Genomic DNA, 24326 nt, shown 5'->3' on the forward strand with positions numbered 1-24326 from the left:
TGCCCCAGGATGTTCAAAGTCCAGAGAGGGCATAAAACCCAGGAATTCTCAGCATCTCTTCCCTTTTCACCCAGGATCTCCAAGTCATGTGGTCCTGGTCATCAATAAACCATCTTTCCAAGCGGCTTCCATGTTTCCAGTGTCTTTTTCCCCACTTGGAACTGAACCCAGAAGGATATTTCTTCCAACACTGGTCAGTAATAGAAGACATGGATTTTTACTTTTGTGCGTTTTCCCCCTCCTTGACAATTTCATTAGACCTAGTTTAGATAAATTGCACTAAAAATTGGTTCTGTGTGTCATTCCAATAAGTCTAAAGTGGTGCTGACTGTGGGTGATGGGAGTTGTACTCCTGCAAATTCAAACTGGGGAAACTTTCTTGACATTTGCAGTGCACTTTGCATATATTGGTTATTCATTCATTTATTTGATTTCTATAGCCTCCCATCTCAACAAACGACTCTTAGGTTAGATTCGTATATCCAACTATAGACAAGGTTTAGGGGCAGATCGTCGTGGAGAAAAATCTATCGATGTGATCGGTGGGGATGGAAAACAATTGGCTGGCACATTAAAAACAAAAAAAACCCTTTCAAACTGAGCCGCGGGGGGGAAGAGATCGGACGAACGTGTTTTTCAGCCACCTGTCCCTAGATGGCGCTGTACAAGTGATCAACGCGCGCGCCTAGATAGGTGTCAATCCAGTGCAGCGGCCCAACGGTAACTGGAGTTAAAAGGAATTGAAACCATCAAGTATTAAATTACTAGAGCGGATGCCGGAGTAGAGAAGACCAGAGGAACTTCCTGTTCCTGCTCATCCCTGGGAGAAGGATGGTATGCAAGGTGGCACTCTTGTTCTTCCCAGGGTCGCAACAACAGCTGGAAGGTGAGTTGAGGATAGGTCGGAGGAGCAAGCCGGTTTGCTCCTTGGTGTAAAAGCAGAAAAGCTGCTACAATATTCCTTTCCACCCCAGATTTTATTCCACTGGTGCTGCAGGCTTTAAAACTGGTGCCTGCAATTTTCTGTGGGTTGGGAGATTTAAAAAGTCTCCTTCAAGGTAGAATTGAGTTCTTGTGATTTTATGGACATGTTGTTTTCTTGGCTACAATATGGGACCAATCTGCCACCACTGGCTTCTGGGTTGTTGTTTTTTTTTTAACTTCCGGGTCCAAACGGGATTTCCTGGTGGTGCCCCATCCATGTATTAACCAGATTCAGCTCTTAACCTAGGATTTGGGGAGCCTGGTTCCCTGTTTTTAAAAATAGCTATTGGGGATTATTTGGGATGTTCAGTTGTATTGGTAGTCCTCGTTTACCACTTGTTAATGGCTGTTATGACACTGAAAAAAGGAGGTTTATAGCTGGTCCTTGAGGGTGTGGTTCAGGGCTGGGTTTCTACCGGTTCTGTCCACTTCTGTAGAACCGGTAGCTCTAAAGAGCAGCAGACATAGAACTGGTTGTATGTCTGCTGGTGTTTTTGTCCACCCGGGCTCTTACCTGATCTTTATTTCCTGATTTTTCAACTTCAACTGCTGAACAAGGCACAGCTGCAGTTAAAAAAAACAAGAAAAGAGGGCTGTTTCAAAGGCTGCTTCTCGGCTCGCAGCGTGCTAATGAAAATTAACAGGTGCATGTAGCTCACAGCGGGCAGGGAAGCTCGTAAAACCCGAACCGGTAGTTAACCCTGTTGTATCCCACCCCTGCTGTGGTTGCCGCAGTGATTTGGGTGTGACAACAGGTGCACAATGATAATGGTTACAGTATTCTGCAGTCGGTGATCACTATTTGCAGACAGTTGGCCTTGAAACTCAGGCACTTTCAAGTTTGGTGTGTGGACAACTGGTACCTGAAGATACTTTTCAAAAGGGGCTTTTGAAAATACAAATCACCAAGTAATTCAGGCAAAGCAAAAGCATTTAAGCGGGGGGGGGGGATTTTTATAGGGTGCAGAAACATGATACATTTATTTGGCATAGGTGATGCATCATAAAATAAGCGATCAAATTAAAAGATACCATTTACATGTAGCACGTGAACAACAGGAAACTTTGACTAGATAAAATTCCACAAGTGGCAAATTTGTGGCTTAAAATACTTCCTTTCTTGGCCTGCCTTGCACTTTTTAGACTTGCAAGTGTACAGGTAATGCTTGACTTGCGTCATTCATTGGGCAACCCAGGCCTCCCTCCATCCCTTGACACCCCTTCTCCACATAATGACTGTAATAGGGAGAGCCGGGATTGCATGGGTGCCTTGCTTAATGACAGAAACAACTTAAGGACCACAATTCTGGACTAAATTGTTATTTAGGTCATCATTTAAGAGCTGTGTACAAAAAAAGACTTTCACAAACTTTTAGCACCCAGCACCTGGCTAATCTTGTGCAGCTAAGTTGGTTCTAACTGGATGGTTCAAGGTACGTTTTGAGGAGTGATCCTGCACCCCCACAAGACAATAACTGAAGAACAGTGTTCCTTGATTCCCCAAGGGAGGTGTGGTTTGTTGTTCCCTTTTTGCACAATGCCCCCACCCCCAAGAATACTTTCCCTTGGTTTAGTTCTCACTTCTTGCATACGAAGATTCTAGTTCAGATTTATTTATTATTTACTAGCTCGATACTGGTGCTTTGTTACGAAACTATGTGGTCGGGCTTAGTTTTGGGGGAGGAAAATAAGAGGGGAAAAATTCTTCCTCTCCCAACCAGCATCCATCAATATTTATCTGGCTAGCGTGTGTCAGTGTGTGAGAGAGTTGAGGGTTGTTTGGAAACTGAAATACAGTATTTGCTGTGTTAGCAAGGAGACAGCAAGGAGCCTAGGCGTGGCTTAGCTCAACTGTTCTGTACTGTTCACAGCTTGTTGCTGTGAAACTAAAACTGAAACTGAAAAATCCTCTCCTCTGCTTGTGTTTTGCATTTGGAACAGATTTCTTTTCAGCTGGGGAGGGGAAGTAGAGCTCCTTAGCATCAGAGCATGTTAATAATAATAATAATAATAATAATAATAATAATAATAATAATAATAATAATAATAATAATAATAATAATAATAATAATAATAATAATAATAATAATAATAATAATAATAATAATAATAATAATAATAATAATAAAGAAAATAAAATAATAATAATAATAAAGCTCTGATGGTCATTTAAAAAAATCCTTTCTGAGTGAGCACCTAGAAGGCAAGAGGCCAAATTTCAAGTTTGTAAGCTTTACAGTTCTGGAGATTTTGTGGTGATACATTAGTGATATTTCGCTTTTGTATATATAGATTTATGAATGAATGAGAATGCACAACGTTCCCACTCCTCAAGACTGCTTTCCCTTGGTTTAGTTCTCGCTTCTTGCATACAAAGATTCTAGTTCAGATTGATTGATTGATTGAATGAATGAATGAAACACCCGCGCTTAGAAAGCCATCAACGCAGCAGCGACCTCGGTGGCTGTTCAGCATCCACATCCAACGGCAGCGACTGAGGTGGTGAAACCATCGAGTATTGAATTGCTAGAGAGACCATAGAGGAGACGAGAAGGTTTAAGAGGAGCTTCCTCTTCCGGCTCACCCGTGGGGGAGGGGTGTGGAGGTATAGCGGCGGCTCTCCAGTTCTTCCCAGGATCCGAGCAGGAGCAGGAGCAGCTGGACGGCAAGTTCAGGAGAGGCCGGGAGCAAGTAGGTTTCCTCCACTGTGTAAAAGCAGAGAAGCAACTACTAACTAGGCTTGAAATATATCGGCTGCTGCTTATTCCTCCCCCTCCCCAAATTTTATTCCAGTGCCTTCGACCTTCTGCTGGTTGGGAGATTTAAAAAGATTGGAAAAAGTCTCATTCACTGTCGCAATGTATTCCTTCCCTCCTCAAATTTTATTTCACTCTTCCTGCATGCTTTGTTTGAAACGGGTCCCTTCATTTTTCAATTGATTTAATAGTCGCATTCAGATTCCACTGGTGCCTGCCATTTTCTGTTGGTTGGGAGATTTAAAAAAGTCTCCTTCACTTTAGGGTTGGCTCCTTGTGCTTTGTATGCATGTGATGTTTTCTTGGCAAAGGAGGAGCTTCCTTGGCAAAACCGATGATTATGTATCAGAGGTCTCCAAACTTAGCAACTTTAAGACTTGTGGCTGAGGAATTCTGGGAATTGAAGTCCACAAGTCTTAAAGTTGCCAAGTTTGGAGACCTCTGAATTATATATCTTGCGGAGGCTTTGGGCACCATTTCCTCTAAATTAAGCCGAAAAGTTTGAACATACCCATTTCTGGGACTTTTTTCAGGCTGAAATACAAATGTATTTTCTACATACATACAATATATATGCAATATGTCTGTATTTCCTGTGTGCCAGGCATATTCGAAAATAACGATTTGTAAGGCTTAGACTTTGTGATTTGTTCAAGTCCACAAGAGAATGTCGTGATTGTGTGGATATTTGGAATTAGATCTTGCTAGTCTTTTATGGGGCAAATAAAGCATAATTGATCTTTATGGTTAATCTTGCATTTTCACGTGTTTCTTTTTTCCCATGCTTCTTGTTTTCACATTTTATATCCAATCATTAAACCAAGCCTTTTATGTGATTGTTATAGACAAAAGAGAAGTGCCAAGAAGATGCAGAGTGAGATCAAAAAGGAAAGTCAATCCATCCTGCAATTAAAATCCTTCCAATTCCTCCAGAAAACAACAAAACACTTCTCCGTCCCAGCACCTGATTGGCAAGAGAGAGAGTAACTGAAGAGAGTATTAAGCTGGAAAAAATTGAGTATGTGGAACTCCATGAAGCATTCCACTAAAAGGTCAACAGTCATTTGCAAATTCAGAAAAAGATGGAAGTATCTGGAAATCAATGGAGAGGACAGTTGGATAACCAAGTATGGCAAGCAGTCATGCAAGACTCGCTCTGTGAAGAAAGAAAGAGTAGCTTGAATGAAAACATCATCCAAGAAGGGATCCAAAATATTTCTGATCTCCTCAATAAACCAAGAATATCAGTGGTGGAAAAGCCCCATGGATCTTCATGTTGTGAGGATAGCATGGGTTGCAAATCGCAACTGATGGTGCATGAAAGGATCCACAACAAAGAAAAGCCAAATAAATGCTCCAAATGTGGGAAATTGTTTTGCTACAGCCCACATAGTTTTGAGGATAAAATGACTCTCCCAAGAGAGAACCCATACCAATGCTCGCAATGTGACAGCAGCTCTTGCAAGGACGCCACCCTAACGATACACCGGAAGACTAACACAGAGAAGAAACAGTACACATGTCTAGATTGTGGGAAATCTTTCAGTCAGAATTCCAAACTATTGATACACCAAAGGACTCACACAGGGGAGAAATCCCATGAGTGCCTGTATTGTGGGAAAACTTTCAGTCGGAATTCCTACCTGGTGATGCACCAGAGGACTCACACGGGAGAGAAACCGTATGGGTGTCCAGATTGTGGGAAAAGTTTCAGTCGGAATTCCAACTTGTTGATACATCAGAGAATTCACACGGGAGAGAAACCATATGGGTGCCAGGATTGTGGGAAAAGTTTCAGTCGGAATTCTAACCTGGTGATACACGAGAGGACTCACACAGGAGAGAAACCATATGAGTGTCAGTTTTGTGGTAAAAGATTCAGCCGGAATTCTCACCTCGTGATACACCAGAAGATCCACACAGGAGAGAAACCATATGAGTGTCTGGAATGTGGGAAAAGTTTCAGTTGGAATTCCCACCTAGTAATACACCAAAGAACACATACTGGCGAGAAACCATATGGGTGTCCTGTTTGTGGGAAAAATTTCAGCCAGAAATCTGATTTGATGATGCACCAGAGGACTCACACTGGGGAGAAACCATATAAATGTCCTGTTTGTGAGAAAACTTTCAATCGGAATTCCCACCTGGTGATACACCAGAATACACACACCGGAGTGAAACCATATGAGTGTCTAGAATGTGGGAAAACATTCAGTCAGAGTTCCCACCTGTTGATACACCGGAGGACTCACACAGGAGAGAAACCATATGAGTGTTCTGAGTGTGGGAAAGGTTTCAGTACTAGTTCCAACCTTATAAATCATTTAGGTTTACACACAGGGGAGAAACCTTTCAAATGTCCAGAGTGTGGACGGTGCTTTACGCAATATTCCTGCCTTGCTGCACACAAAAAAATCCACACGAGGCAGAAGGCAACGAGTGTAGAAATGTCTTGAATGTAATTTCTAATTTTCCACTGGAAAAGCAATTGAGAAATTTAAGTATTATGTGTCTAAGCATCATTCACTATAGTCAAATGTATCTCAGTATTAGACATGACAAGAGAGAATTGGAAAATATTGGATTGGTAAAAGGTAACTATTTGTATCTGGATATCAGCAAACTTACTGGATATTCCCTTCTGCAGAAATCATGCAATTCTACAAAAAGGCTTTGGGTGTGTTTTTTTGCACACTGATAATCACAAGCCATAGAAATGTTACATGGAGAGTTTCAGGTTTCTTCAACATAGATTTTAAGCCCCAGAAATTGTTAGCCAGCAGACCTGTTGCGTAAAGTATCTTGAAGTTGTAGTCAATATTTGTGGTAGGTTTCATAACCGGCCCACAGCTACTAAAATGTACATTACAATTGCACACTCAGGTTTACTTAGTGATGGTTGACTTCTCCAACATAACAAAAGTGTGAGGAGATAAGGAGGATTTGAAGTTCAGCTTTTTCAAATATTTCCATCAAATCAGTGCCAGGAGGATGAGTTATTTCAGACTGTGGCCTAGGATAAGCACAAATATCAAAGAAACCATCAGTGTGGAGACTACAGGGAGGCCTCAAGTTACGACCACAATTGAGCCCCGAAATTTACATTGCTGAGTGAAACATTTGTGAAGCGAATTTGCCACCAACTTTACGACTTTTCTTGCCACCGTTAATGGAATCGTTGCATTTGTTAAGTTGGTAGCAGAGTTGGTTAAGTGAATCTGGATTCCTCATCGACTTTGCTTGTGTAGTTGGTCACAAAAACAGATCACGTGATCCCAGGACGCTGCAGCCGTCATAAATATGAACTATGCACCAAGTGCGACGGTTGTCAGTGGGAAAAAGGGTCATAAGTCACGTTTTCCAGGGCCGTTGTAACTTTGAATGGTCACGCAATGAAGTGGAGGACTACCTGTATAAGGTGGGAGTTTGTAGCCATGAAATAATTGTACATTTTCCCATGTAGAAGCTATTGAACATGATGTGCAAGTGTCAGGATTCCAGCGATCGCCCTAATTAAATCATGATTCTTGAGTCAAACTTCAAAAAACTTCAAAGGATTTATTAGAGGCGACATACTGGCACTGCCTTCTATGAAGCCAACTCTGGCATACGTAATTCATAGTCACCTGTGACCCTGTCCCCCCCAGGCTGTCTCATAAACCAGATTCTCCAATTGAGCACCATAACAGGCCGGATGTCATCATTCACGTTCTCCAAATAAATATATTCACGGGCAAAAACTTTGGTATTTTAGTTACAATCTTTTGAAGATAAGAGTTGGAATGTACTTTTGCATTCAACTGTTCTTCCAGATTTCCTTCCTCCCTGCCCTTCCCTATGGCAAATACTAAAACAGGCATAGGAATGTTTTATGAGTTGACAGCAAGTGCTGTTGGAAAATTATAGACAAAAGGTGGTTCTGGTTTTGAGAGTAGGATCTTCAACCCCTGCTGTGATCTCCTTTGCTTGGACGTGCCTCTTCTTAGCCTTTGATAGCTGTTGGGTGACTCAGAGCCAGTTTTGTTAACAGCTTTGTTGCATTCCCCCACAATGGTGGTGATCTGAAAAAAAAATTGTGTCAGCCTTCGAAGCCATGCTACTTGGAAGCTTCGAGGCTGCCACATTTAGTGTCTGGGAATTTGGGTGCCAGCTTTGGAAGCCATATTGAGACCAGATGCTCTCCCACGCTGCCACATTTTGAGCCTGGGAAAATGGGAGGGGGGAATTTCTTGGAGTGTATGTAGTTAGACATAATAACATTCTTTTTCTAATTCAAGGTCATGTTATTTGGCGCATAAGTGAGGGGAAGTCTCAGGTTGGGATGGATGGTGTTTGGGACATGTGTTGTGATTTGCCAGCAGCAGGTGCAGATGGCTGAGGTCTCCGAGAGTGAAGATTCAGATGAAGGGCCTGGATGTGATGCAGGGATGGGGCCAGGACCATCAGGGAGTGAAATACTGCCTTTGGAGATTGTGGAGGCTGGCAGCAGTGATGAAGAGGCCCCCGAGGAGCCTGTGCCAAGTGTGTGTGCGCACAGGGCTGCTCGAAGGAAAGAGCAGCTGCAGCAGCACGGGCGACTTGGGAGTAAGGCTGCAAGGTAATGGCCCCTCCCTTAAGAGATTAAAGGCCAGCTGAGAAACTGGAGCTCTTTGCAGGAAGCAAAGAAGTTTTTGCACTCAAGCCTTGTGGACGTTCGGAATATCTTGGTTGGTGTTTGGAGACTCTTTGTGTTTGAAATATTTCTTAGTAACTTTATCTAGTGTCCTTGGCAGCCTTGCACAACCTTGGCAAGGCTCTTCCTTATCAGAGACAATTAGTGTAAAGCAGCCTTTTAACCGTGAAAGAACGGAATTCGTAAAGAATAACTAAAACGTTTTGCTGTTACCTCTGTTTCGTGTTTGTTTCCTTGGAACAAGGTTTGGGTCAGAACAGCATGTGATGCGATGATGGGTGCAGGGGGTGGATTTGTAGGTTTTATTGCAAGGAAGCTCGGAGCTTTCAGATTTGGGATTCCCCAATTGTTCCAGTTTACTATCCAGTTAAAACAGAACTTTGGAGAAGATGTCCGTCTCGGAGTTATTGGTTGGAGTGGAGGTTTTCTGGAACGCTGACATTGGGAGGGGGGATTTCATAGAGGGGTGGAAGATTAGATTCAACCACGTTCTTTCACAGAAAGTCAAGACCCTTGTACCCTGCACCTGGAGAGGTGTGTCTGGAGGAGTGTCCATTTGGGACAATGTTTGATTAGGCCATGTGATGGGTGCAGCGGAGGGATCTTTGAATTTCTATTAGGGAGGGAAAACCGGAACTCTCAAATTTGGGATTTTCTCAGATGTGCCAATATGACAACTCTTAATAAAATTGAGAAAAAATTTTTGTCTCGAGAGTTTATTGGTTTGGAGTTGTTTATTTGGAATGCTGACAAATGGTATGGTCATAAAAACAGTTTCATTTCTAGAAATGCATTGTGTAAAGCAGGGGTCTCCAACTGTGGCAACTTTAAGCCTTGGCAGACTTCAACAAGGGGTGGGATGCTACTGGTTCTGCCCGGCTCTATAGAACCAGTAGCTCTGAAGAGCAACAGACACAGAACCGGTTCAGTGTCTGCTGTTGTTTTGGCCCACCCGCTCTTACCTGTCCTTTATTTCCTGCTTTTTCAACCGCAGCTGCCTTGCACGGCACAGCTGAGGTTGAAAAAGCAGGGGAAAAAGTGGTTTTTCAAACGCTGTGCCACCCACGCACAGCGCTTATCAGTTGTCCGGGTGGCACAGCTTAGGGTGTAGTACATGCGCACACGGCAAAGTGCGCGCAAAACGTAATCACCGAACTGGTAGTAACACTAGTGGAATCCCACCCGTGACTTCAACTCTCAGAATTCTGGGAGGTTGAAGTCCGCCGAGGCTTAAAGTTGCCAAGGTTGGAGACCCCTGGTGTAAAGAACCACGAGTAGCTTCCGGCGAGGAAGAAACATGGGCAGTGTCTGTACAGGTAGCCCTTGACGTGCAACCACAATTGAGCCCAAAATTTCTGTTGTTAAGTGAGTTTTGCCCCATTGTACGACCTTTCTCGTCTCAGTGGGTTAAGTGAATCGCTGCAGTTGATAAGTGAGTAACACGGTTGTTAAGTGAATCTGGCTTCCTTCTGCTGGTCAGAAGGTCGCAAAAGGGGATCACATGACTCCTCCCCTGGGATGCAGCAACCATCGTAAATGTGAGCCAGTTTGCCAAGCATCCGGATTTTGATCAAATGACACTGGGAGTGTTGCAATGGTCGTACCTGTGAAAAACGGTCGTAAGCCTCAGTTTTTTTGTGTGTGCCATTGTAACTTTGAACGGTTGTTAAATGAACCCTTGTGAGTCAAGGACTACCTGTATTAATGTGAAAATTGGGGAAAGGGGATCATGCAAAGCTCTCCTCTCCCAACGCATGAGAGATTTTTCCAACCCTTTCATTCCACCCTCAGGACTTCTTTTTCAACGTGCCCCTCCACCCCTGCAAGCAAAGGAGAAAATTACAGGTAGTCCCCAACTTATGACCACAATTGAATATGAAGAATGAACCAATTGCCAAGCACCTGAGTTTTGATCCCCAGGATCATGGGAATGCTTGTAAATGTCGTAACTGTGAAAAACAGTCATAAATCACTTTTTCCAGTGCCGTAACTTTGAACGGTCACTAAATGAACTGCAGTAAGTCGTATTTGGAACAACTAAGTGACATATGACTACGCAGAGGAATGATGTGAGTATTTTCTGACATTAGAAGATAACCAAAGAATTCAATTTTGTTCCTTTCCAGTTCCGAGATCAGTTTATAATACAATACCATTCTGGCTCTGGACTCAAAAGAAACAACAGAGCACATCAGTGGTGGGATTCAAAATGTTTTACTACTGGTTCTATGGCTTGGCTTAGTGGGTGTGGCTTGGCTTGGTGGGTGTGGCTTGGCTTGGTGGGTGTAGCAGGGAAAGGACACTACAAAATCCCCATTCCCTCCCCACCCCACTAACCTGCTTTCCAGCTCCGTTCTCCTGTGCAGGGCAACCAAAGAAGACCCAGCCAATCAGCTAGGACTCGGGAGGCAGAGAATAGATGGGGGCGGGGCCAGTCAGAGATGGTATTTGCCAGTTTTCCGAACGACTCACGATTTCCACTACCGGTTCTGCACAACTGGTCAGAACCTGCTGAATATACCACCTCCGGACCACATGCTTCCCTGCTGGCTGTATTAATGGGAGTGTTTGTACCAGGCTCTTCTCTCCTGGACTCAGGGTGCACCTGACAATTCTGTACCTCTCCGGCTTTCTGATAGTCGCCCTGCTACTAGCTATGATGTTGACAGGTTCTGTAGAGCAGCACTTAAAATTTCATCCCATGACGGACGACCTGGGCCATAAACTAGTGTAGGACGAGCTTGTCATCCTAGACCCGTGATGGCGAACCTATGGCATGACAGAGCCATAGGTTGACAGAGCCATTTCTGTCAGCACGCGAGCCGTCGGTTGGAACAGATCGACTGTGCATGTACCTCCTGCCAGCCAGCTGATTGTCAGGTATCTGCCACGTATGCGCAGGGGGTGGGGGGCGCACAGGAGATGCGTGTGCATGCACAGGGGAGCGGGGGGCACGTGGGGAGGTCTCTCCACATGTGCAGAGGCACGTGGCGTGCGGGGGGTCAACATGCATGCGCAGGGGGCAGTGTGTCTCGTGCACATTGCATTATGGCCAAGGGTGGGATTCTACCGGTTCGCACCTATTCGCTAGAACCAGTTGTTAACATTCCAAGCAGTTCGGAGAATCAGTTGTTAGAAGAAATTACTGGCCTAATCCTGTAAGGAAGGCAGGAAGGAAACATTCTGGTGTTGCTTACACAAACTGCCTCTCTGTTAACCCTTATTACATTTTTGGTAGGACTAGACTTCCTGTCTCAGGAACCTCTCTCGAGTTTTTTTCCCCTCCTTTGCTGGTACTTTGCTTGTGTGGAGTGACCATTCAAAGTTACAGTGGCAGTGAAAAAAGTGACTTATGACCCTTTTTCACACTTACGACTGTTGCAGCATCCCCACAGTCATGAGAGGCCAGGCGAGGAGATGCGTGCCTCGATGTGAGTGATTTTGAGTTGGCCACACCCAGCCAATAACATGACCACCAAGCCACACCCATCAATTAAGCCACACCTACAGAACCGGTTGTTAAAAAATTTGAATCCCACTTCTGATTATGGGCATAGGCATGTGTGAGCACATGACAACGAAAAGGTTAGCAATCACTGTCCTAGACTTTAATCTGCCACATATGTTAATCTTTATGTTCCCAATCCCATGCCAGCTCTCCTTTTAGATTCCATTTAGATGTTTGTTTTTTATACACAGGTAGTCCTCGTCGTACGACCACAACGGAGCCCAAAATTTCTGTCGTTAAGTGAGACATTTGTTAAGTGAGTTTTGAACCCATTTTACGACCTTCCTCGCCTCAGTTGTTAAGCAGAATCGCTGCAGTTGTTTAAGTGCATAACCCAGTTGTTGAGTGAATCTGGCTTGCACACGGACTTCGCTTGTTGCAAAAGGAGATCCTTGGGACACTGCAACTGTCATAACTAGGAACCAATTGCCAAGCCTCTGGATTCCCATCACATGACCATGGGGATGCTGCAAACGTCATAACTCTGGAAAATGATCATAAATCACCTTTTTTCAATGCCGTTGTAACATTGAACAGTCACTAAAACGAACTGTTGTAAGTCAACGACGACCTGTAGACTCACTTTTACATCTTTTGACTGTTTATAATAATCATTATTGTTAGACTTCCATTGTTTCCTTTTTTTTAACTAAATGTACCCCACAATCCTTATGCTGGTCTTTCACCATAATAAACATTTGATTTGATCTCATCGGGTGATACCCTACTTTTCTTTTCATAGCTGGTCACATTGCATAGGATTCGTTTGCAGAAGGGACAGCCAAGATTCAGAACCAGGCCAGGGGCGAGGAGGAACCAAGAGGTTCTTTGGGCTCCATCCTAGGTGGCTTCAAATGTAAACAAATGGGCAGTTTTTAAACTTTGAAATAATCAGATTATACTGTATTTAATTCTGTCTTTTTCTTTTTTGTGTGTGTGCCATGTTTTATGCCATGTTGTGGCCCTAATTCAAGGACTACTATACAGATAGTCCTTGACTTGGGACCACAATTGAGCCCAAAATTTCTGCCGCTAAGTGAGACATTTTTTTTACAGGGGTGGGATTCAAAACTACCGGTTCTGTGGGCATGGCTTGGTGGGCGTGGCAGGGGAAGGTTACTGCAAAATCCCATTCCCTCCGCACCCCACTAACCTGCTTTTCAGCTCCGTTCTCCTGTGCAGGGCAACCAAAGAAGACTCAACCAATCAGCTGGGACTCGGGGGGGCAGAGAATAGATGGAGGCGGGGCCAGTCAGAGGTGGGATTTGCCGCTTCTCCAAACTGGTCAAACTTTCCGCTACCGGTTCTACAGAACCTGCTGAATCCCACCTCTGATTTGTTAAGTGAATTTCCTTGGCACATTTGTTAAGTGGATCACTGCAGTTGTTAAGTTCGTAACACTATTGTTAAGTGGATCTAATTTCCCCATGGACTTTGCTTGTCAGAAGGTCTCAGAAGGTAATCAGATGACTCCGGGACATGGCAGCCATCATAAATCGGAATTGGGTGATCAGACAGGATGATCACAGGTGTCTCCTGTCTAGATGAGCTTCAGACAGAATGCTGGTGGATTTTTCCAGGTTTGACCCATGTCTGTTTATTAATAGGATAAAGCTGGCAAAATAATGGAAAGGCACCAGGCCCAGATTGATTTCCGGCAGAATTTTATAAAACACTACAAGAATCATTGAACCTTCCATTGCTAGAAGTTATGAATGAAGTTATGTTAAAGAAGATACCCAAATCATGGTCAGAAGCTTATATTATACTTGTCCCAAAAGAGGAGGCTGATCCATTACAAATCAAGAACTATAGACCTATCTCCTTACTAAACGCAGATTATAAAATTTTTGCTTCAATATTGGCAGAAAGACTTAAAAAATACTTAAACAATTTTATCCATCCTGATCAAAATGGATTTCTGCCAAAGAGACAAATTAAAGAAAATATGAGAGTAATCTTGGACACTTTGGAATACTACGAGGCACACCCTGAAAAACAAATGGCTTTGATATTTCTAGATGCACAGAAGGCATTTGATAATGTGAATTGGCGATTCATGTTATTACAGCTGGAACAGATGGGCTTTGCTAAAAAATTTATTCAAGCTATAGAAGCTGTATATCATAAGCAAACGGCAAAGGTAATGATAGAGGGAGAACTGACTCTATTGATATAAGAAAAGGAACAAGACAAGGGTGCCCACTATCACCTCTGTTGTTTGTGTTAACCTTGGAAGTGCTAAACAGAAATATTAGAGAAGAAAAGGATATAAAAGGGATGAAAATTAAAAAGGAAGAATTTTGAGTTGCAAGCATTTGCAGATGATCTGGTTTTCATTTTAGAAGACCCACTAGAAACAGCATCAAAATTGATAGAAAAGATAGAGACATATGGAAAGGTGGCTGGTTTGAAAATAAATAAAGATAAGACAAAGATTTTGACAAAGAATATGCTATCAAGACAAAAGGAAGAACTGACAGATCTATTAAAAATTCAGGTCACGAATAAGATCAAGTACTTGGGGATACATCTGACAGCAAGATGCAGTACACTAAAAGAGAATAATTATATCAAACTTCAGCAGCAGATAGTGCTAGATTTGGCGAACTGTCATTAATAGGGAGAATATCAACAATCAAGATGAATATATTACCCAGAATTTTATATTTTTTCCAAACAATTCCAATTAGGCTTGGAAAAGATTACTTTGAAGATTTAAATAACATTGTGTTGAAATATATATGGCAAGGTAAGAAAGTGAGAATAAAGTTAAAACTTTTGCAAGATGCCAGAATAAGAGGAGGATTTGGTTTGCCTAATTGGGAGTTGTATTATCAAGCTACAAATCTGATGTGGGTTAAGGAATGGATAACACTAAGAAATACTAGATTGTTGACATTAGAAGGACATGATCTGTTGTTGGGGTGGCACGCTTTTTTATGGTACAAGGGAACTAAAATACAGGGGTATTTTAGAAGACATTATATACGGGAGTCTCTGTGGTTAAACTGGGAGAAGACTAAAAGACAATGTTATTTGAAAATTCCAGTCTGGCTATCGACTATTGAAGCATTTTCTTATCCTATAATATATAAAAAGGACCAAACAGTTAGATATGGTGAAATATTGAATGAAAAGGGTGAACTTAAATCTATACAAAAATTAGAGGAACAAGGTATAAAGATGAATTGGTTTTCATATGCGCAAATACATTCAAGGTATGATAAAGACTCTAAAACAGAAGGTTTCTACGATAAACTGATTTAGATAAGATTTTGACAGGTACTGAGGAAAAGGTGATTAAAAATTGTATGGATACTTATTAGAAATTAAACTAGAAGAAGAACAAGTTAAAGAAACAATGATTGCTTGGGGGAAGAATTTTGGATTTGGGATTGATTTAGAGAAATGGCAAAAATTGTGGTCTCAAAATTATAAAATGACAATGTCAACAGCATATAAAGAAAATTTGTATAAGATGTTTTACAGGTGGCATTTCCACCCGACAAGAATAGCAAGAATGTTCAAGAACAAATCTGAAAAATGTTGGAAATGTCATCAGACACTTGGCTCATATTACCATATGTGGTGGACATGTACGGATGCTAAAAAATATTGGACTAAAATCCACACGTGGTTGGAAAAAATGACAAAAAAGCATATAGATTTGAAACCAGAGATATTTTTATTGGGAATTTTACCTGAAATATATAGTAAAAAATTGAAATACGTGATTGTAAATGTATTAACAGTGGCTAGGATTGTATTTGCTAAAAATTGGAAAAATGAGAAAATACCATCACAGGAGGAAATCATTAAGAAAATATTGGAATGTGTTGGACTTCTGGTTTGCAAGGTTTCGGCAGCGGCAGGGATTCGCGATTCTGTGCGATCCCTGCTGCGTTCGCTGCCAAGGTTCCCCCGATCCGCGCGGATTTGGGGGATATAGCTGCCCCGTAGAGGCAGCTGAAGACAGGGGGATCCGGATAGGGGTTTGGGGGTGTTGCAGACCCCCTCCCCACCTGGCAAAACCCCCTTTTCACAAGGCAGAGGAGCGGCGGTCAGCAATGGCCGCCACGAAGAAACCTGCAACCGGACAAGATCGTGCAGGAGGAAGAAAGCGGGAAGAGTTGTGAGAGTTGTTTCTGACCGGGACAAAGTAAGAGAGAGTGTCCTGGAATCTTGAAGGCTGCTAAGGATACATTGTTTCCAGAGAGAGTTACAAGCGGCGAATATCCTAAAAGGGAAAGTTTTTTTTTCTCGTTTCACTCTCCTTCCTAACGTGACAGCGGATGGAATCATAAGAGAAATCCGAAAACCTGCATTGGAGGTAATTGAATGCTGATGGGATAAGGATTTCTGAACATTTAAAGGAAAAAATATATTTTTGGCTGTGAGTGGGAAGGGAGAGGAAAAAAAAAATTGGAGCAAAATTTGAAAATAAGGAGAAGATTGCCTAGAATTCTAAAGAGTTACTAAACATCAATAAGACTTCTAAAAGATATATTTTAAAGGGAACTTTGTGACTAAACTTTAACCCCAGAAAGAGAAAGTGAAGAAAGAGAAAGTATTTAAAAGAAACAGCTTGTTTGGATTGTTTGGTGATTTTGGAACTTTTGAGAATTATTTCTGATTAAAAGCACTTGGGTGGTTGTTTGGAAAAACTTTTTCTCTACACAATGGCATCACTTGTGGATGGATTGAAACTTGTATACCAAAAATATGAAAAAGAAAAGCAAGAAAGGAAGGATGTTCTTGGCACTCTTTTTTCAATTTTTAGAAATGGTGGTTTGCACTTATGTAAAGCTGAATGAGCAACAGGATGACTAGGACAAAGAAGAAGCCATTTTTGATGAACAAGTGACTTGGGTCGGGGAAGGAAAGGAGAAAGAGAAAAAGGAAAAGAAGACTTTAAGACTTGGAAAAACAACCAAAAAAGAGAAGAATAAGGTGAAAAGGGGATATTATGTTAGAAAAAAACAGAAAGGAGGAAAGCAGAATAAAAGGGAGGTGGAGAGACAAGGGATTAAAGAGGACAAGGAGAAGAATAAGCAAGGGAGAAAGGAAGGGATGAGAAGCCTTAATGGTGGGGAGCAAGATGCAAAGAAACAAAAGTTTTTTTAGAGATAATGGGTAAATTTTATTGAAAAAGGGATTCTAGAAAGGTACATAAGATTGTATTTTTACATTTGTAAGAAATAACCTTAGAAAACTTGAAATAATATGCAATTTAAAATGTGATAAAATATTTAGTATAATTTAGTGAAATTTTTGTTAAGAAAAGGGGAGCACTTCAATGAAACAATGATTTAAGATATGTGATGTGGGGGGAATAATTTTGGAAAGCATAAGTGTTCCCATAAAGGCATGATATTTAATTGAAACTGGTAAAATGCTTAAGATATAAATGATTGTTAATATTAATGATCAGACTATGTTATCCTAGTGAATTTTTTTGTGAAATGAGAGATTTGAAGTAGGAGAAGGGGGAACATTTTAATGAAATAATGAAATAATAATGAAATATGTGATGTGTGTGTGTGGGGGGGGAATAATTATGGAAAATAGGTGCTCCCATAGAAGTATGTGATTTAACTGAAAAGTAATGTGTTAAATGTTTAAGATATAAATGAATATTAATATTAATGAATAGATTTGTATTGGTATTGATAATATTGTATAATTTTAGAATGTACCAGACAGAATCCCAATGTAAGCTATGCATTCTATATTAAGTATTATAAATATAGGGGAAAGAGATAAAGGCATCATACTCCAATTAGTGTACAGGAGAAGTTTTCTTTAAAGAAGAAAGATAAATGGATAGCTGGCAATAGAACAGACAAAGAATAATAAATATTATGATTCGAATTGAGATGAGATAAATAAAATAAAATTAAGAAAATTTAAAAGAGAGGAGAAGCTATATAGAAAATTGAAAATGCTAATAAGATATGGAATGGTATGCAAAATGAATATGAATTTGAATTTGTGTCTGTACCAAGAGTTTTAACCCAGGACTAAGCAACTTTCAGAAAAGAGGTTTTTTATGTTTTTATGTTTTGTGTTTCTGTGTGTTTATGTTTTGTATGTTTTTAAAAATTAATAAAATTTGTTCAAAAAAATATATTGGAATGTGCTGAAATGAATAGATTGACATTTGAAATCAGAGAACAAGATGATAAACAATTGTATAAAATTTAGGATCTATTCTATCAATGGTTAGACAATAAAACATGGTAATGAAATATGTAGATTCTTAGAAAATAATAAATATATAAAGATGTATTCTTTTCTTATTATATCTACAAAATGATTTTAGGATAGATTTGAGATGATAATATGAACTGTCATAAAACAAATTAAGTAAAATATGATTAGTAAAACATGAATGAATAAAAGTATAGTCAAATGATTGATTAACAATGATATTAATGTATTTAATACTTGATTGAAAATATGAGAATATATACAATGTAATTGTAATTGAAGACTACAAAATGGAAGCACAAAACAATTTGTAAACCAACCGGCACATTGAATGTATATATATGGAAGATAGCTTGATGTTTTTATGTTTTGTTTGTCTATGTTCGTCTTAAAAACCAATAAAAAAATTATTTAAAAAAAAAATGCAGTAAAAAAGCTGGAACACACTTCCTCACTAGTCCAACACATGAAAGCAACAGGTCATAGCATCGACTTCAATGGCACCAAAACCCCAGCCACAGAATTATCAGAGAAGCCATGGAGATTGAAAAAAGACCTGAAAGCATGAATAGAAGAGATGATTCCACCAGACTGTCAATTATTTGGAAGCCTGCACTCACAAAAAAATCTCCACACCACAAGCTAGGCAAACACCTGGGCACAAACAGACTCCCCCTGATACCTCCAACTCAAACACACCCCAACCAGGCACCCAGATGAAACCTAGCTTCCTAATAAATGATAGCCGTCCATTTACTCGGAGCCAAGCTGCACTAAAAGCCTCCAATACAGGAAACAATGTTGCCAGCCAATCAAGACAAAAAAAAAGCCACCAAACAGACAGAAGATATTAGAAACACCAATCAAGCAGAACACAGCAAACTCCAAGACCAATAAACACAGACCAAGACTCCCAACCAATCAGGATGAAGAAAAAACCATTCTGGCACAGCAGTAGGCTAGCCCCAAATTTAAAACTGAAACGGCTGTGAAAGTCTGACTCACAGATGAACACAATACAGAAGCCTGATGATGACAGATGAGATTCTGCCAAAATGTTGCTACAACTTTAAAAGCACAACTATAATGACGTGGGAAAATACCTGAACAAAGCTGAATACCATACATGTAAGTACCCACAAAAACTTAAGAAGATAGATAGATAGATAGATAGATAGATAGATAGATAGATAGATAGATGATAGATAGATAATAGATAGATAGAGATAGAGATAGATAGATAGATAGAGAGATATATAGAGATATAGATATATATATATAGATATATAACTATTTTTATAACTATCTTTACTATCTAAGATAATCTGTCTGTCTGTCTGTCTACTATCTCTTTCTCTGGTCTGTCTACCTACCTACCTACCCACTCATCCATCCATCCATCCATCCATCCATCCATCCATCCATCCACACACACACAGAGCTCTGTATCTAACTATCTGTCTTTCCAAAGCTCAGACAAGTGTGTTTTTCAGCCATATATGTCGCTAGATGGCGCTCTAATGATCAGCAGTACCGGGGCGCCCGGAAAGCCGCCGATTTAGCAGCAGCTTCAGAGGAAGAGCCTGATGGAAGTGTTGGATTGCTAGAGAGGATTTGGAAGAGGGCACGAGCGCTTCCTCTTCCGGTCCCCCCCCCCCCCCTCCATGGGTGGATGGTAGCGTGGACGAACTGTTTTTGTACCCACCTTCTGAAACAGCAGCTGGGCGGTGAGTGGCGGGCAGGTGGGAGGAGAGGTTTGGGTTCCTCCACGGCCTGGAAGCAGCGAAGGGAGAGAAGGCTGAAACATATTCAGCTGCTATTCCTCCCCTCCCCAAATTTTGTCCCAGTAGTGACTGCATGATTTAAAATAGGTTGCTGTTCAATTGCTAAGTCGTGTGTGACTCTTCGCGACCCCATGGACCATGATGGCTTGCTAGCCCCCTCCTGTCTTCCCGTGTCTCCTGGAGTCTGCCCAGATTCATGTTCATTGCATCATTGACACCATCCAACCATCTCATCCTCTGCTGTCCTCTTCTCCTTTTGCTTTCCATCTTTCCCCAACATCAGGGTCTCTCCCAATGAGTCCTCTCTTCTCACTAGGTAACCAACAACATTCCCTCAACACTGTCCAACTATTTACAAAGTCTGCACTACTATTACTATTAACCTTCTCCTCACTCCTTATCAACCATCCCTTCCCACTTGGGACAGTGCAATATGTTGCTTGTATCCAATATATAAATATATTGACTGTTTCCTAGTATAATTTGATTACTTATTTGTACCCTATGACTATATTAAGTGTTGTACCTGATGATTCTTGACAAATATATATTTTCTTTTATGTGTACATGGAGAGCATATGCACCAAGACAAATTCCTTGTGTGTTCAATCACACTTGGCCAATAAAGAATTCATTCATTCAAAGTATTTTTGCACTTCACTGTCTGTCCTTCCAGAGGACAGTCAAGGTTGATTTTCTTTAGGATCAACTGATTGGATCTCCATGCAGTCCAAGGGCCTCTCAGATAAAATCTCAGATAACAGATAATCAGAGTTGGAAGGGACCTTATAGGCCATTTAGTAGTCCTGCCCCTCTCAACAGCACCACAATTTGAAAGCATCATATTTGGCACTCAGGCTTCCTTAGGACATTTAAAATGGCTGTCTTCGATTTTCTGCTGGTTGGGAGATTTAAATTTATGCTTCAGGGTTGACTCCTCATGCTTTTGAACAGTGTGCTGTTTTTAGGGCAAGTGAGTTTACGGGCAAAACTGGGGCTTTCAATCTTGCAGAGACTTTGGGCACTATTTCCTCAATTAAAAGTCCTCCCCCCATGAGACCAAAAAGTTTCAGCATACCCATATTTGTCAGGCTGAAATACACATAGACTTTTGACATGGATATATACATACATTCATTCATAGGTTTATCTACATTTCTCCTTGTGTGAATATATCTGTATCTGTCTAACCCAGTGATCCCCAACCTTTTTTATGCCGCGGCCCGGTACCGGCATCAGCTGGGTGCCGCGGCCCGGTACCAGCATCAGGTGGGCGCCGCCATCTTTTTTTGATGAAAAAGTGCTTCCGGTGACCTCACCGGAAGCACTTTTTCATCAAAAGATGGTGGCGCAGCGCTTCGGTGAGCTTTTCCGGTAGAAATGGCTTTCACCCGAAAAGCTCACCGAAGCGCGCCGCCATCTTTTTGATGAAAAGTGCTTCTGGTGAGCTTTCTACCCGGAAAAGCTCACCGGAAGCACTTTTCGTCAAAAAGATGGCGGCGCCCAGCAACCAGCGGCCCGGTAGGAGTTGTTCCGCGGACCGGTACCGGTCCGCGGACCGGTGGTTGGGGACCCCTGGTCTAACCTATGCTCAGCATTTCCAGGTTTATTTCATAATGACAGTTTTTAATGCTAAGTGCTTGTGAAGTCCAAAAGAGAATGTCATTATTGAGTGGATATTTGAATTTGGATCTTGCTAGTCTTCTATGTGTCAAATGTCTATGAAGATTCTCAGTCATGCAGATCATGGTTTGTCCCAAAGGTGCTTTTTTTCAAGAGGCAACCCTACTTTCTTGTGTTCTCTTTGAAGACGTTTCGCTTCTCATCCAAGAAGCTTCTCTGACTGGATGGTGGGGAATGAAAGGATTTATATTTATATGTGTGTCAAATGAATCACAATTAATGTTAGAGATGAGTGTCAGGATTCCAGCAGTTGCCCTAATTAAATCATGAGCCTTGAGCCAAACTTCAAAACCTATAATGAATTTATTAGGAGCAAACATGTCAGTAGGACCTGTTTGAAGCCGATTCTGAGACACGTAATTCACTGTCACCCTTGACCCTGGTTTCCCCACCCCCACCCCCTTGAGTGCATCATAATTCATGTTCTCCAACAAAACAGTCCATAGCCAAGAGTCATCAATCATGTTCTCCAATTAGAGATTTGCACGGCAGAAACTTCGGTCACCTAGCTATAATCTCTGCAAGTTATGAATGGAATGCACTTTCAATTCCAAACTGCTGCACTACTTTTTCAAACTCCTCTCCTCTCCCCCTTTCTGTTGGCAACTATAAAACGGGCGTAGAAATGTTTTAATTAGTTGACAATGAGATTGGTATGTTTGGTTTTTCATTGTAATATATGCTTTTTTTTCTTGTTTTCATATATTGTGCACCCATTATATATACACCCATTAAACTAAGTCTTTTATGTCAATCTTGCAGACAAAGAAGATGCCAAGAATGGCATTCTGAAAAAATGAGAATCACAAACAGCATTAAAAAACAAAGCAAATCTATCCAGCAATCAAAAATGCATTCCGTTTCCTCCAGAAAAACATTTCTGCTTCCACAGCAGATGACAGACAAAAAAGAGAGAATAACAAGAAGGCAGTTTTTGTGCTGGAAATAATCAAGTATGTGAAAATCAGACTCTCCACAAAAAGATGAGAGTGGATCGTTTCTAAATTCAGAAAAATATCTAGAAGTCAGTGGGAAGGAAGGAGTCACTTGGACAGCCACGTAGTCCAGATAATCATGCAAGCCTCACCCTGTGAAGAAAGAAAGAGCAGCTTGATTCAAAGCAGCACCGAAAAAGGGATCCAAAATATTTTTGACCTCCAGAATCCAGGAGTATCATTAGTGGAAAAGCACCACAGATGCGGGTATTGTGGGGAAAGGACAGATTGCAGATCAGAGTTGATTATGCATGGGAGGACCCACACTGGAGAAAATCTCTCCCAGTGTCCTCAATGTGGCAAAAGCTTTATCAAGCATGCTACTCTAGTGATACACAACAGGAGTCAAATGACAGAGAAAACGTACGAGTGTCTGGACTGTGAGAAAAATTACAGCAGTAATTCAAGCCTGCTGATAAACCAGAGGACTCACGCCGGAGAGAAGCTGTATTTTTGTCCAGATTGTGGGAAAAGCTTCACTCGGAATTCCCACTTGGTGATACACCAAAGGACTCACACAGGAGAAAGACCATATGAGTGTCCGGATTGTGGGAAAAGTTTCAGTCAGTATTGCCACTTGGTGATACACCAGAGGACTCACACAGGAGAGAAACCATATAAGTGTCTTGATTGTGGGAAAAGTTTCATTCAGAATTCTGACCTGATGATACATAAGAGGACTCACACTGGGGAGAAACCGTATGTGTGTCTGGATTGTGGGAAATGTTTTAGTCGGAATTCCTACTTGGTGGTACACCATAGGACTCACACAGGGGAGAAGCCGTATGAGTGCCTGGAATGTGGGAAGGCTTTTGGTCGAAATTCCGAGCTGATGATACATAAGAGGACTCACACAGGGGAGAAACCGTATGAATGTCCGGATTGTGGGAAAAGTTTCAGTCAGAATTCCCACCTGGTGGTACATCATAGGACTCACACAGGGGAGAAACCGTATGAGTGTCCGGATTGTGGGAAAGGTTTTACTACTAGGTGTAAACTTATAAATCATGTAGGTTTACATACGGGGGAGAAACCTTTTAAATGCTCAGAGTGTGGACGGTGCTTCACGCATCATTCTTGCCTTACTGCACACAAAAAAATTCACATGAGACAGAAGGTGATGTGTGTAGAGAAGGCTTGAATTTCATTTCTGATCTTCTATTGGAAATGCAGCTCAGAAATTAACTCTTTAATTTCTGCCCTGATTCGCTTTATTCAAAGATGTCTCAGTATTAGATATGAGTGAGAAAAAAGAATTGGAAAATGTTAGTTTGATAAAGACTAGTTACCTGTCTATGGCTATGAATAGATGTTTCTAAATATTTACTTTTCAAGAGATACTTACTTTTCAAGAGATACTTACTTTTCAAGAGATACTTACTTTTCAAGAAATATTTACTTTTCAAGAAATATTTACTTTTGAAGGAATAGTGCAATTGCTGCAATAGAGGTTTTGGATGTTTTTTTGATTTATATTGATCGTAGATCATAGAAATGCCACATGCAACGTTTCAGCTTTCTACCTCATTGTCTTCCAGATTTCAAGCCCCAAAATTCTCCAGCCAGGATTACCTTTTGAATAAAATATCTTGAAGTGATAGTCAGTGTTTCTGGTTGGTCTCTGAAATTTGGGCTAAAAATACTTTACAGAAAAGATTGCAGCGCTCATATTTACATATTTACTATAAATCCTCAAATATGACAAAATGGGCTAAGAGAGGCAAAGTG

The 24326-nt window shown here is 41.1% G+C and overlaps 1 protein-coding gene across 1 annotated transcript; it reads left to right on the top strand.

Annotated features, from left to right (window-relative positions):
- The first annotated feature begins 802 nt into the window (after window positions 1-802).
- Window positions 803-24198, top strand: LOC148131656 (uncharacterized). Its single transcript, XM_087954018.1, has 3 exons — window positions 803-886; window positions 4586-6196; window positions 22594-24198. The coding sequence occupies exons 2-3, from the start codon at window positions 4823-4825 to the stop codon at window positions 23737-23739; spliced, it is 2520 nt and encodes an 839-aa protein (XP_087810144.1). The 5' UTR covers window positions 803-886; window positions 4586-4822; the 3' UTR covers window positions 23740-24198.
- The last annotated feature ends 128 nt before the right edge of the window (window positions 24199-24326 follow it).

Source organism: Notechis scutatus, chromosome 2, assembly GCF_049901735.1.
Source record: "Notechis scutatus isolate UNSWTSFEM ecotype Mainland chromosome 2, rNotScu1.2, whole genome shotgun sequence".
NCBI lineage: Eukaryota > Metazoa > Chordata > Lepidosauria > Squamata > Elapidae > Notechis > Notechis scutatus.